This window comes from Esox lucius, chromosome 17 (assembly GCF_011004845.1).
Source record: "Esox lucius isolate fEsoLuc1 chromosome 17, fEsoLuc1.pri, whole genome shotgun sequence".
In the NCBI taxonomy this organism is placed as follows: Eukaryota; Metazoa; Chordata; class Actinopteri; order Esociformes; family Esocidae; genus Esox; species Esox lucius.
The window spans coordinates 17,956,499-17,970,436 of NC_047585.1; the positions used below are offsets into that span (position 1 = coordinate 17,956,499).

At 44.7% G+C, this 13,938-nt stretch overlaps 1 protein-coding gene across 4 annotated transcripts in view; it reads left to right on the forward strand.

Annotated features, from left to right (window-relative positions):
• Window positions 1-13,938, forward strand: part of hcfc1a (host cell factor C1a) — a 31,398-nt gene that overhangs the window by 6,245 nt on the left and 11,215 nt on the right. For 2 of the 4 annotated variants that reach the window (XM_029113926.2, XM_029113928.2), the window contains exons 10-18: window positions 1,382-1,530; window positions 1,634-1,813; window positions 1,939-2,163; window positions 4,377-4,484; window positions 4,577-4,790; window positions 4,873-5,006; window positions 11,539-11,677; window positions 12,968-13,173; window positions 13,316-13,738. In XM_029113926.2, the coding sequence (XP_028969759.2) occupies window positions 1,382-1,530; window positions 1,634-1,813; window positions 1,939-2,163; window positions 4,377-4,484; window positions 4,577-4,790; window positions 4,873-5,006; window positions 11,539-11,677; window positions 12,968-13,173; window positions 13,316-13,738 (1,778 nt within the window). The remainder of the gene's footprint in view (window positions 1-1,381; window positions 1,531-1,633; window positions 1,814-1,938; window positions 2,164-4,376; window positions 4,485-4,576; window positions 4,791-4,872; window positions 5,007-11,538; window positions 11,678-12,967; window positions 13,174-13,315; window positions 13,739-13,938) is intronic. The other 2 variants (XM_029113927.2, XM_029113929.2) reach the window with 2 other exon arrangements.

Sequence of the window (13,938 nt, forward strand, 5' to 3'; positions counted from 1 at the left end):
ACACCACAGAGCTGACATTATATAATGTTGACATGCATTAACATCACGTCATGTTTGAATATTTCGTTAGACGCCATTACACATTGTGTTAAACTTAGCAACATTTCTTATTAAGTTTACCTCCACCACAAATCGCATCTATTAACTGTATGGCTTTTGCCACTGGCCGTTTTAACAGCTTATTTGCCATTCGTGAATGACACTGAGACAATAACTGCTGTGTCAGTATAGGGAACGATAACCGATGAAAATACGAGAGAATCGTGTAGCCAGCGAAGTGTTTGACTATCCTGACGAAATGCTAAGACATAATTCGCAAATCCACCAGAAATAGTCGCAATAACAGTAAACTAATGATGGCCGTTCTTCTATCAGCAGGATATTATGCTAGCAGCGCTAACTCAGATTTTATTTTTCAAAATAAAATCCATAATTAAAATTATGTAAGGCGATATAGTTAACAATCTAGTCTGTCATTTTATGTTTAATGCCCGTTTCAATGTTGTTCTTGTCTGTTCCTCTTTACATACTAGATTAACTAACTAAATGGCCTTCTAAATGTCAATGACGGCTTTTATTGTGATAATGAAAATCTGCGGGCTGCCAGCATAATATCCTGCTGCTAACATAACATTAATGAAGCCTCGTTTGGCCATCACTACAGTAAACATTTTCATTTTAGGCTTCCCGTAGCCACAGAAGGTTGTACCCCGCAACGTCTATTCTGAATAAATCCTCTTTTACCACTGGCCGTTGTAATAGCTAATTAGTGAATGACATTGAGTTTCTATCAATATAGGTGACGATATATTGATAACTGACAATTTTGTCAAGTGAAAAGACGAGAGAATCGTGTAGGCAGCGAAGTGTTTGTCTTTCCTGAACAAATCCTAATATCCACCAGAACCGTTTTATTTTAGGCTTCCTATTACTTTGCTACATAAAGTTATTGCCATCAAAGCTTTGTCCGTCCTGTACCACCGTCATGTGGGCTGACTGCTAAAGGAGTCGAACACAGGACCTGTTATTCCGTAGCTCGCGTCTCTAACCACTAGGCTATTTAACAAGGGGTAGTCAGTCAGTTAGTCACTCTTCTAGTCCGGCAAAAACATTAAAAAAAAAGTTGTTTGATTATTGTTTATAAAAGCATAGGTAAAGCATGTATAATTCTAAATAAGTAGTTTCATTTTCAACATTTTGTTGATAATCTAAAGTCCTACCAAAATGCATGAATTCTATATTTTTCCCCTCATTATACCATTGTTTATTTGGTGTAATACAGTTGATATTTGATCATCTTCATTATGCAGATGTCATCAAAGCTGTATTTTTTACCTTAATCAATTTTGACAACTTTGCAGTTTTCTTAATTTCTTTACAGCTGTCTTGAAAGTTGCAGCACCTCAGTCTACTGCGGGAACCTCCCTTGTCACTGTTCGAGCCAACCAGGCTGGGAAATCCCCTGTCACTGTGTCATCACTTCCTCCTGGGGTTCGGATGGTTGTTCCTGCCCAGGCCACCCATGGAGTGGTATGGAAAAATTAGGATTGAATTTAGTTTCTGAACAGATGAAAAATAGTAATGTAATGCCAATGAAGTATTGTCTCACTCGAGTCTTTTTTTTTATTTTCAGCCAATCGGCAGCAACCCTCAGATGAGTGGCATGGCGGCTTTGGCTGCGGCAGCAGCCGCCACACAAAAGATCCTGCCCTCTTCAGGCACAGTGCTGAACCTTCCAGCAGGTGCCACACTTGTTAAAACCATGGCTGTCTCCCAAGGCTCCACCACAGTCAAAATGGCCTCTCCTCTCATGGTAACCTATTAGATATTGGCCTTTTAAATTTTACTCACTGGCAGAATGTTTGGTTTGGTCAGGAATTGTTTTTCATTGCCTAGTTTGATAGACACTAAGTGTATAATTTTTCACCCCGTGTCCAGGTCAGTAACCCAGCCACTCGTATGCTGAAGACTGCTGCAGCTCAGGTGGGCACAGCAACCGTATCGTCACCCAACTCGCCCAACCGACCAATCATCACTGTGCACAAGTCAGGCACGGTCACGGTAGCCCAGCAACACCAGGTGGTCACCACCATGGTGGGAGGAGTCACCAAGACAATCACCCTCGTCAAGAGCCCCCTCACAATGGGAGGAAGTGGGACTCTGGTGAGAGAACTATAGGACAAAGGGGAGGGTGTGACGAATGGCTCTCCGTATACAGAATCCAAATTAACGTTGTAAGACCCAGGCAAAAATCCAGATTTAGATTTCTTTGGGCGAAAGATCAAAGGTCTCTGCCGTCAAAACAATAACAAACTGACACCCAACCTGTGATAAGCTGAGGTATGGGCCTGGAAGGAGGGTGTCCAGGCATCTGGTGGCCTCAGGAGAGTGAGTAGTTTTATCTCAGAATGAGCAGAAATGTTGTTATGCTGACACCATCTCCGTGTTAATCTCGCCTTATGCTGCCCTTCATGCCCCTTGACTTTTCAACCCTGATGGAGAGTTCAACTGTACATCACACAGAATGCTGAGCTAGTTCTAATCCAGGCACTTATCTCACTTCTGGACTGCTGAACTGTTGGTCATGCCCTGTGCTTTTGCCATCAGTGTATCCAGAATGTGTCAGGCAGCCTGGTGTTCAGCCTTCCCATGTTCTCCAATGTAATCCTGCTCCTCTGCGCAATCCACTGGCTTCCAGTTGAAGCTTGCATTACAAGACGGTGCAAAGGGAACTGCCTCTCCCTACTTTTGTATCCAAGCTCTTTGTTTTTGCCACTTCTGGTCTCCTGGCCATCTTAACAAGACCGCAGCTCTTCCTTAGCCCAGTCAAAGCTCATCTCTGGCCTGTTTTAAGTACACAACCCTGTTTCCAGAAAGGCATTGCTCCTTCAGACACTCACGTGGTTCGGTTACCGTTTGGTGCCCTACATCCATAGGGTAGCTCAAAAAGGGGTTTGGCCTTAATATGCTGTTGTAACAGTACAAACTTTACCACAGTGAATCTCCCTTCATGGCCAAACTAAACAAATTAAAATATTTTCCCGCTAAGCAAGTATTCATTAGCTGATGTTCGATTTCCCTAGAGTATGCAGCTTGTAGCAGCAGTTTTTATGAAATGGGAATGTGAACTGTATCTAGGTAACATTCCAGACAACTCGTTTGCTTAATAACTCAGCTGAGCAGATCTCTAACCCAACAGGGATGCTGCTACCCAATGATACACTCAAGCAAAAGGGTCGTAAAATTCATGACTACAAATACACCGCTGCCCGGTGACACCACAAGCACAACAAATGTGACAAAACGTGAGCTTTAAAAAGGCAGTTAATTCTAACAAAACCCTTCCCACACTTCTGAACACTAACATTGAGCGGCAAGAGTGTGTTGCAGCTTTATATGGCAGCAAACGATGCTCAGCCAGCCCATTTGGAGGTGATCTGACTTACTGCTCATGAAGGCATGAAGGGAAATTATTAGGTGGGTTCTTGTAGTTGTATTTCAGGAATGTACAAGGATGGTGATCACACCTCCCTGGCACTAAATTGGATGGTGATGAGGTTATAGGTACTTAAGCAATATTGCCATAATCAGAAATTGGTCTCAACCTATTTTGGGACAATTCAACTCTTGAGTGTATCTGAGTGTAACTGCACAAAATCGGACAAATGAGGGCAGCAGAAGCATGTCCCAAAATCGAGGCACACCACTCAAAGCTGGTGGAAGCAGTGTTGGAACTACAGCAGAGCACATATTCTAAACTCTATAACTGCTTGGATGCATTCGTTTGGAAGAAAACACGAATGCAACAACTTAAGCAACCATGCCTTCAGATTTAGGACATCCCCCTATAATGGACGTTTACCTTAAATGTCCATTATAGGACATTAACACCTTAACACACGCCGCGATTGTGGCGTGTGTTCAGATGTTAACGGGATAAGGGTGTTTGTGCACATTGGTTGGACACAATTGGGTCTAAGGACTTGGGCTGTCTGGTGCATCACATTATTGTTGTTTTAAGATGTGCAATTTGCATCTGTGGGTCTTACAGGGTTAATGGTTTTACATGCTGTCAAGTGTTATTTGTTTAGCTTACTTGTGCCCCCCATCAAATGACAGTGTGACCTATGCATGAACCCATGGTAGAAGATCTGGCTGTAAAACAAAAACTTAAAACTCCCAAGATAAGGAACGGCTTCATTTTTGCATGTCTGTCAGGGTCAGCTAGATTAATGATGAATGATGAAGCTATAATGTAGACACACCGATTCTTTTGACACCAAATACAGTTGTCCACCCAACACCCTGATCTTCTGACGCCAAATACTGTGAAGTCTTCTGGTGACTCATAATCTTGAGTCTCTCTCCTATGTCAGCAGATCTCCAACCTTGGCAAGATGATGTCTGTGGTACAAACGAAGCCAGTGCAGACATCAGCTGTTACAGGCCAGGCTTCCATTAACCCTCTTACACAGCTCATACAGGTCAGCTATCTGCACGAGTGCAGGGAAAGTAGGTAGCTAAAACTCCATAGACGGGCTCAACCAAAGTTGATCATGTTCCTTGTCTCCCGTAGACTAAAGGTTCCCTCCCTGCCGGCACCATATTAAAGCTGGTGACCTCAGCGGATGGCAAGCCCACCACCATCATCACCACTTCCCAGGCAGGGGGCACAAACAAGCCCACGATCCTGAACATCAGTGGCATGTCCCCCAGCACAACCAAGCAGGGCACCACCATCATCAAAACCATCCCCATGTCTGCAATAATGACTCAGCCTGGAACCACAGGTCAGGACACGTTGGCTCCATGTTTCAGGGACAATGTAATACAATTGGACCACACGCTGACAGATGTATTTCTTGCTAACAGTGACCAGCAGCACAGGGATGAAGACCCCCTACACCATCATCACAACCAAGATGATGACCACCGGCACTCCGGGCAAAATCATCACTACAATGCCCAAGCTTGGCTCTGCAACTGGCCAGCAGGGGGTGACACAGGTACCTCTCAGACCTCTTTGTCTATATACAAAAGGTGACTACTCTTTTGACAATCTAGTGTGTTCGATAGAAAATCCAGTTTCTATCTTGAAGGTAGTACTTCAGCACTCTGCTCCTCCCACTGTGTTTCTGCTATAAATGCCGTTCAAACTTTAAAATGCTCAGGGCATTCTGTACCAGGTTGTCAAAAGGAATGTAACATCAAAATGTTTGTAGACTTTAAATAATAACTATTGATTTGCATACATTTGCTTAGTTAGTGTTAATTAGCCCTAAAACTGTACCTCTTATAAAGTTGCTATACTAAACAATCACAGCTACCTATTCACTGATGAGAAGGGAACAAAATAACTATTTATTAGATCATGATTTAATAAATATTCATAACATTTTAGTAGGCAACATCTGGCAAGGTGGATCTGATACTTCTGTGTTGAAAGCAGTGGATAGTTCAGGAAGAACAGTTGAGTGTCAACTTTGACAGTATCAAGATGCCTAGTGGACACAGAAGACCATTCGCCTATGTGTCCTTTCCTAAAACCCAACTTGTTATGGTTGAGGGCAAGTTCAGCAATACAAGGTTAAGACTAGAGGTATTCTAAAATCTCAACTCTTTGAGCTACTATTAAGCAAGGGACCAGCTTCTGCGTTCGGTGTGACTGGGAGTAAATGGTAGCAGCAGAAGGATAACCCCATTTTGTGTGAAATGTAAACAACGGTTATTCCGCAAACCACTGTATGATAATACAGCATATCTGCCAGTTATAACTCAGGTATTCAATGCTCATTATGTGGACTAGCTACACACTGGTCCCATACATTGCTTTATTTTCAAATACATTAATGTGCAATTAGAATTAGTTTTAACCTTGTATTGTTGAACGTGGTATCAAGTTAATAATTTTAAGGGAAAAAACTGCAGTTGTTCAGGGACAGCAGGCTGAAGTGTTTTGGACGGGATGGGTTGGGATATCGGCCTTTTAGTTTTTGATGTCAGAGTGGTCAAACATTTGGGGCTTTAGGAGCAATTCTGCCATCTTTAAGTCAGATGCCATATGAAAAAGAGTGTTGGGGCCACGCCAGCAAGGAGGAAATTGGACAGTCTTTGGATGTAGAGAGTTAGGAAAGTGTTGAAGTGGCAAAATCAGGAGACAAGTGGGAGAAGAGAAATGGGATTTGGCAGATCGGAGAGAGTGGTAAGGAAAGAGAACTGAGATTGTTGTGGGGTAAGTGGGTGGGTGGGGGAGAGAGAAAGTACTGATTTGATGAGGCTTTATAAGGAGATGTATTTTATTCATTTAGCAGACACTCCTGTCCAGAGCGTGTTACAGTTATTGCATTTATCTTAAGATAGGTGGGAGAACTAAACAACACAGTAGTAGTAAATTCACTGCTCAATATAGTTATCAGCAAAGATTGCTAGTGATGTTCACAGAATGTTTGGTGGTGACTTAGCCAGCTCACTGAGGAAGTCAGATTATTATTTTAAAGGGACATTATGCAGAATTTTTGCATTTTAATATAAGGAAGTGGATCACCCCAAGGTGCATTGACTTCTTGAAATGGAAACCTGGCACCATCTCTGTCTTCCATTGGTGTCACTAAGGCACACAATTTATCCACATAAGAGCAATGGAAAACAGTGGCAAGTGTAATCGCTCAGCTATTTCCTGGTTGTTAAAAGTCCACACAATTTTGGTTTAAATGAAAAAACAGCTATTGTATTGTGTAGGGAGTCATTGTACCATCTAAAAAAAGAATAATTTAATACAAACAATCAGTTTCTACAGCTTTTTTAGGGTGGGCAACCAAATGACTGTTTTATACAACCCTGTTTCCAAACAAGTAGGGACACCGTGTAAAATGCAAATAAAAACAGAATGCAATGATGTGCAAATCATTTATCCATATATTTAATAAAAAATACCACAAACTAATGTCCAAAGTCGTTGTGACGCTGGGTAAAATATAAAGAAAAAAATTATGCAATGATGTGCAAATCATTTAAACCCTATATTCAATAGAAAATAATACAAAAACAAAATATCAAATGTCGAAACTGAGAAATGTTATTGTTTCTTGAACAATATATGGCCACTTTGAATTTGATGCCAGCAATACGTTTAAAAAAAGCTGGGACAGAGGCAACAAAAGACTGGAAAAGTTGTGTAATGCAAAAAAAAAAAAAAAAGTGGACTATCACACAACTAATTAGGTCAATTGGCAACAGGTCAGTAACATGATTGGATATTAAAAGATCATTCCAGAGAAGATGGGCCTGTCAAAAGTGAGGATGGGGAGGGGTTCACCACTCTGTGAAAGACTGTGCAGTCAAATAGTGCAACAATTTAAGAATAACATAAAATTGCCACCTTGAACTGCCACCTTAACGTGGTGGAGGGGTTTGAGTACCCGAGTGACCCTGGGAGCTATGTTGTCTGGGGCTATATGCCCCTGGTAGGGTCTCCCAAGGCAAACAGGTCCTAGGCAACGGGTCAGACTAAGAGCGGTTCAAAACCCCTTAATGATGAGAAAAATGTAGGTCCGTGACGTCGTCCGGTATGGCGCAGCCGGGGCCCCACCCTGGAGTCAGGCCCGGGGTTGGGGCTCATACGCGAGTGCCTGGTGGCCGGGCCTTTCCCCATGGGGCCCGGCCGGGCTCAGCTCGAAGGAGCGACGTGGGGCCGCCTTCTCGTGGGCTCACCACCCACAGGAGGGACCATAAGGGGACCGGTGCGGAGAGTATCGGGCGGCAGTCGAAGGCGGGGGCCTAGACAACCAGATCCCTGGACACGGAAACGTCACCTCGCTGGCGGGGAAGGAGCCTGAGATCTTGCGTGAGGTTGAGAGGTTCCGACTAGAGGTAGTCGGGATCACCTCTACGCACGGCTTGGGCTCTGGAACCACACTCCTTGAGAGAGGATGGACTCTTCACCACTCTGGAGTTGCCCATGGTGAGGGTTTGCTTATAGCTCCCCAGCTCTGCCGCCATGTGTTGGAGTTTACCCCGGTGAACGAGAGGGTTGTTTCCCTGCGCCTACGGGATCACCACCTGGTGGTGAGTTGGATCTGATGGCAGGGGAGGAAGCTGGACAGACTCGGCAGGCCCAAGCGTCCTGTAAGGGTCTGCTGGGAACGTCTGGCCGAGTCTCCTGTCAGAGAGATCTTTAACTCCCACCTCCGACAGAGCTTCGACTGGATCCCGAGGGAGGCTGGAGATATTGAGTCCGAGTGGACCATGTTCTCCACCGCCATTGTCGAAGCGGCCGCTCTGAGCTGTGGCCGTAAGGTCTCCGGTGCCTGTCGAGGCGGCAATCCCCAAACCCGGTGGTGGACACCGGAAGTAAGGGATGCCGTCAAGCTGAAGAAGGAGTCCTATCAGGCCTGGTTGGCTTGTGGGACTCCTGAGGCAGCTGACTGGTACCGGCAGGCCAAGCGGACTGCAGCCTGGGTGGTTGTGGAGGCAAAAACTCGGGCCTGGGAGGAGTTCGGTGAGGACATGGAGAAGGACTATCGGCTGGCCTCGAAGAGATTCTGGCAAACTGTCCGGCGCCTCAGGAGAGGGAAACAGTGCCCTACCAACGCTGTTTACAGTAGAGGTGGGCAGCTGTTGACCTCAACTGGGGATGTCGTCGGGCGGTGGAAGGAGTACTTCGAGGATCTCCTCAATCCCGCCGTCACGTCTTCCATTGAGGAAGCAGAGGATGAGGGCTCAGAGGTGGACTCATCCATCACCCGGGCTGAAGTCACAGAGGTAGTCAAGAAACTCCTCGGTGGCAAGGCACCGGGGGTGGATGAGATCCGCCCTGAGTACCTCAAGTCTCTGGATGTTGTGGGGCTGTCTTGGTTGACACGCCTGTGCAACATCGCGTGGCGGTCGGGGACAGTGCCTCTGGGATGGCAGACCGGGGTGGTGGTCCCTCTTTTTAAGAAGGGGGACCGGAGGGTGTCTTCCAACTATAGGGGGATCACACTTCTCAGCCTCCCCGGGAAAGTCTATGCCAGGGTTCTGGAGAAGAGAATACGGCCGATTTTAGTAGAACCTCGGATTCAGGAGGAACAGTGTGGTTTTCGTCCGGGCCATGGAACACTGGACCAGCTCTATACCCTCTATGGGGTGTTGGAGGGTTCATGGGAGTTTGCCCAACCAATCCACATGTGTTTAGTGGATTTGGAGAAGGCATTCGACTGTGTCCCTCGCGGCATCCTGTGGAGAGTGCTTCGGGAATATAGGGTCCTGGGTCCTTTGCGAATGGCTGTCAGGTCCCTGTACGACCGAAGCAGGAGCTTGGTCCGCATTGCCGACAGTAAGTCAGACTTGTTCCCAGTGCATATTGGACTCCGGCAGGGCTGCCCTTTGTCGCCAGTTCTGTTCGTAATTTTTAGGGACAGAATTTCTAGGCGCAGCCAGGGGCCGGAGGGTGTCAGGTTTGGGGACCACACGATTTTGTCTCTGCTCTTTGCGCATGGTGTTGGGCCCTTCAAATCAGGACCTTCAGCATGCACTGAGACGGTTTGCAGCAGAGTGTGAAGCAGTGGGGATGAGAATCAGTTCCTCCAAATCCGAGGCCATGGTCCTCAATCGGAAAAGGGTGGCTTGCCCACTTCAGGTTGGTGGAGAGTGCCTGCCTCAAGTGGAGGAGTTTAAAATTTCATTAAAAGATTCAGAGAATCCGGAGAAATCTCTGTACACAAGGGACAAGGCCGAAAACCAATATTGGATGGCCGTGATCTCCATGCCCTCAGGTGGCACTGCATTAAAAACAGACACGATTTTGTAATGGACATCACTGCATGGGCTTAGGAGCACTTTCAAAAACCATTGTCTGTGAACATATGCATCCACAAATGCAAGTTAAAACTCTACCATGCAAAGAAGAAACAATATATAAACAAGATCCAGAAACGCTGACTCCTCTGGGCCCGAGCTCATTGAAGATGGACTGAGGCAAAGTGGAAAACAGTCCATTGGTCTGACAAATCAAATTAAATTATTTTTGGGAATCATGGAAGCCGCATCCTCTAGATTAGAGGAGAGGGACCATCCTGCTTGTTATCAGTGCACAGTACACAAGCCAGAATTATGCAATGAAAAATACGACAAAGGAAGACCCCGAACTGTTGAGCAGCTGAAATCCTATATCAAGTAAGAATGGGAAAACATTTCACTTTCTAAACAACAGCAATTGGTCTCCTCAGTTCCCAAACGCTTTCAGAGTATTGTTAGACAAAGGGGTGAATCAACACAATATGCCCCTTTTCCAACTTTTTTTAAACGTGTTGCTGGCATCAAAATGGCAATGTATTGTTCCAAAAACAGTAACATTTCTGTTTCTTCATTTGGTATCTTGTCTTGAGATTGAGAAATTTGTTTTTATTTCCCTAAATTGTTGTACCAATGGGCCAGAACAAATGTTTTGTTTGTTATGAAACTTGGTTTTAAAACTCTTTCTGATTCTTATTTTGAGATGCTAGTAGTCTAGTTAACTGGCTAGTGGGCTAGGCATTGGAATGTTTGCCTGAATTTATATGAAAAAAGGACCCTCAGCTAGGTAAGATTTTTGAATATTTGTTGATGTACTTTTGGATAGCAGACAGCTAGCTTGCAGTTACAAGTAAAGCTTTTGCAGTTAACTGTTTCACTATGCTGTTTCATGCCAGTGGGCTTGCTGTAAATTTGTTTTCCCTTTTTTCACAAGAGACTTTACAGACTTCAAACGTGTCAGTAAGTTATTAATCTTGTTCTCAGACAAAACTGCCCATGTTTGCAGAAATTCCAGTGGAACAATCCATCAAACCTGACTTTATTAGTCAATAAGAATGCTGCGAAATTCTCTGTGAGGTGCGCTTTGGCTTAATCGCCTCAGTTTACCAACCAGTCACCTCCCACAATACCGATATTGTGACATTGTTTTGGGACAGCGGAGCTGTCTCTGGGTACTGCACCAGCTCAGAACAGAACAAGACTGTTCTTGCTTCATTATAACTAGTTAATCGCAATAAAAAAGTGCACCAGTGGGTTAATTGAAGGATAATGAAGTGGTGGGCTCAGCCTAGACAAGATGGCCAAGTTTTTCAATAGGTTATGCTGGCTTGTTGAGCTTGTTCATGAAACCAATATTCTTATACTGTATTGCACACTCTACAATTCTCTTCAAGCCAGTCAGAAAACATATTTAATAGGTTTATGTTTAAAGGCTATGTACATTGGAAACAATTGTAAATGGGAAAACACTTTTAGATGTTTAAAAAAAGAACAACTACATTTGACTTTATAATATCAGGTGGAATTTATTTGGTAACTACTATAAAAGTATTTTGCTAAGTACACGCGAGGCTGTTGTAACATATGGCTCTATCTGAACTTCTGCCCCCTGTGGGTGCAACTGATATTTCCCCCTAGTGTCGCGGTCATACCTCCCCCTAGCATCGCGGTCATACCTCCCCCTAGCGTCGCGGTCATACCTACCCCTAGTGTCACAGTCATACCTCCCCGTAGCGTCTCAATCATACCTCCCCCTTGGTGTTTTAGGTGGTTTTGAAGGGAGCTCCTGGCCAGCCTGGTACCATTCTGCGCACTTTACCCATGGGTGGAGTCCGACTCGTCACTCCAGTTACGATGTCATCTGTCAAGCCCAATGTAACCACAATGGTCGTCAAGGGAACAACTGGTATGGGTTTTATAATTACTCCATTATTGAAAATACGTGTAGTCTGTTCAGTTCATAAATATCCGCACTCCTGACAGCAACCATTTAATTAAATTTGTCCATCCTTTGACCTGGCTATACAAGTAAACATTTTAATTTGTCTGGCCATTCTGAGCCACTCCCACTGGTGCACATGTGCTTGGTTCTTATTCCACCCTCCTGCTGTTCTATCACATTCCTGTCTTTCCCTCCTTTTCCCTTTGTCGATAAAGCATAACATGCCCAAATATGTTTTTTTATATGCATGCATACAGTACCAGTCAAAAGTTTGGTCATGTTCACCCATTTAAGTGAATGGGTAAAGTGTGTCCAAACTTAAGATTTTTTACTGTATGTACACACTTTTTAATTGGTCATACGGGCGCACATATGGTCCTCTCACTCTGAATAACAATATAACGTTAAGGAGCCTAAGACCATGATTTGGTCAAACAGTAATGTACATTATCCTTGCAGTGGACCATCAACCTAACAGTTCTGGGTGCTTGGTACCCACTGTCTGGATCAAACCGGTTTAGGGACAGTGCCCTGTTCATGTTCAGCTAAAATGTGGTGAATTGTCAAACACAACCACTTACCCTGTACGTATCCTATACATTGGATTAAAGAGAGCCCTAAGTTATCCATCTCTGCCTTTTCCATTGGGTGCTCCAACCACTTCTGTTCTCAAATTAGTGTTTTTTGTCATTTTTTCTTAGTAGCCATTTTTCATTAACTCCAAAAGGACAGTTATATCTGCTGTTTTTGGCTCTGTGTTCTGTCACCTGGGATTTGAAAACGCTATGACTGTGTAGGCTGTCGGCTTTCATTTTTATCCCTATTAGATTAACCATTTTGTAATTACAGCACATTAAGTCCTGTTAGGGTACAATATTCTAAAGCCCTATTTTAATACAACTGTAGTGTCATTATAAACCTAACATTCATCATTAAATTTCTCTATAAAATGTATCTTAAGAATTAAAAAATATTCACGCACACTGATAATGCTTACACTGATAGTGTTATAATTTAAAAGATGCAACGTTTTTGTCAAAGACCTTTATTAAAAACTTTGTTTATAATTGCACTAATATGATATACATGAGTATCTTATTATTATCACTAATAAGATGGTAAGATAAACATGCGTGCATATACAGCTGTGTGCATGTGCACGAGCAAACCTGGTAAAGGTTTGCTACTACTGTATGCAGTTTATTTTTTAAAGCCAAGTTCTGCTCCCTGATCATTTGTGCTGCATTCCTCTAGGGGTCAGCACACTGGGGACCGTCACAGGAACTGTCTCATCCAGTTTGGCAGGTAGCAGTGTAGCCGGTGCCTCTCTAGGTACCCCCATCACCACTCTGGGCACCATCGCCACTCTGTCCAGCCAAGTGGTCAGCCCCCCTGCCATCACTGTGTCCGCAGCACCGACCATTCTGACCACAGCCACTACTCTATCTGCCTCCACCATGGTAAGGCTGTTCTTCTTCATGCCCGCCTTTACAAACCCTAATTTACCTACTTGAGAATTGGAACATAAGATATAATTCTGCACACTAAAGGGCTTACCGTGTTCCTCAGTTATAATAAATACGTGCTGTCATGTCATTGCAGTCGGTAACCCAGCCAACCCAGGTGACTCTCATTACCACCCCCAGTGGGGTGGAGGCCCAGCCAATACAGGACCTGCCCGTGTCCATCCTGGCCTCCCCGACCTCTGAGCAGCCGTCCTCCACCGAGGCCGGCGATGCCCCTGGTACCGTCACTGTGGTCTGCTCCAACCCCCCCTGTGAGACCCATGAGACCGGAACCACCAACACGGCGACCACAGCCTCCTCCGCTATAGGTGGGGTGCAGAGGGTCTGCTCCAACCCCCCCTGTGAGACCCATGAGACCGGAACCACCAACACAGCCACTACGGCGTCTGCTAACATGTCTGTGCCGCGTGTGTGCTCCAACCCTCCCTGTGAGACCCACGAGACCGGAACCACCAACACCGCAACGACGGCATCCACTGACATGGGCGGGGCAATAAGGGTGTGTACAAACACTGCCTTTAACCAAACCTAACACTGCCTTTAACCAAACCTAACACTGCCTTTAACCAAACCTAACACTGCCTTTAACCAAACCTAACACTGCCTTTAACCAAACCTAACACTGCCTTTAACCAAACCTAACACTGCCTTTAACCAAACCTAACACTGCCTTTAACCAAATGGCCTCTCATCCCTCAT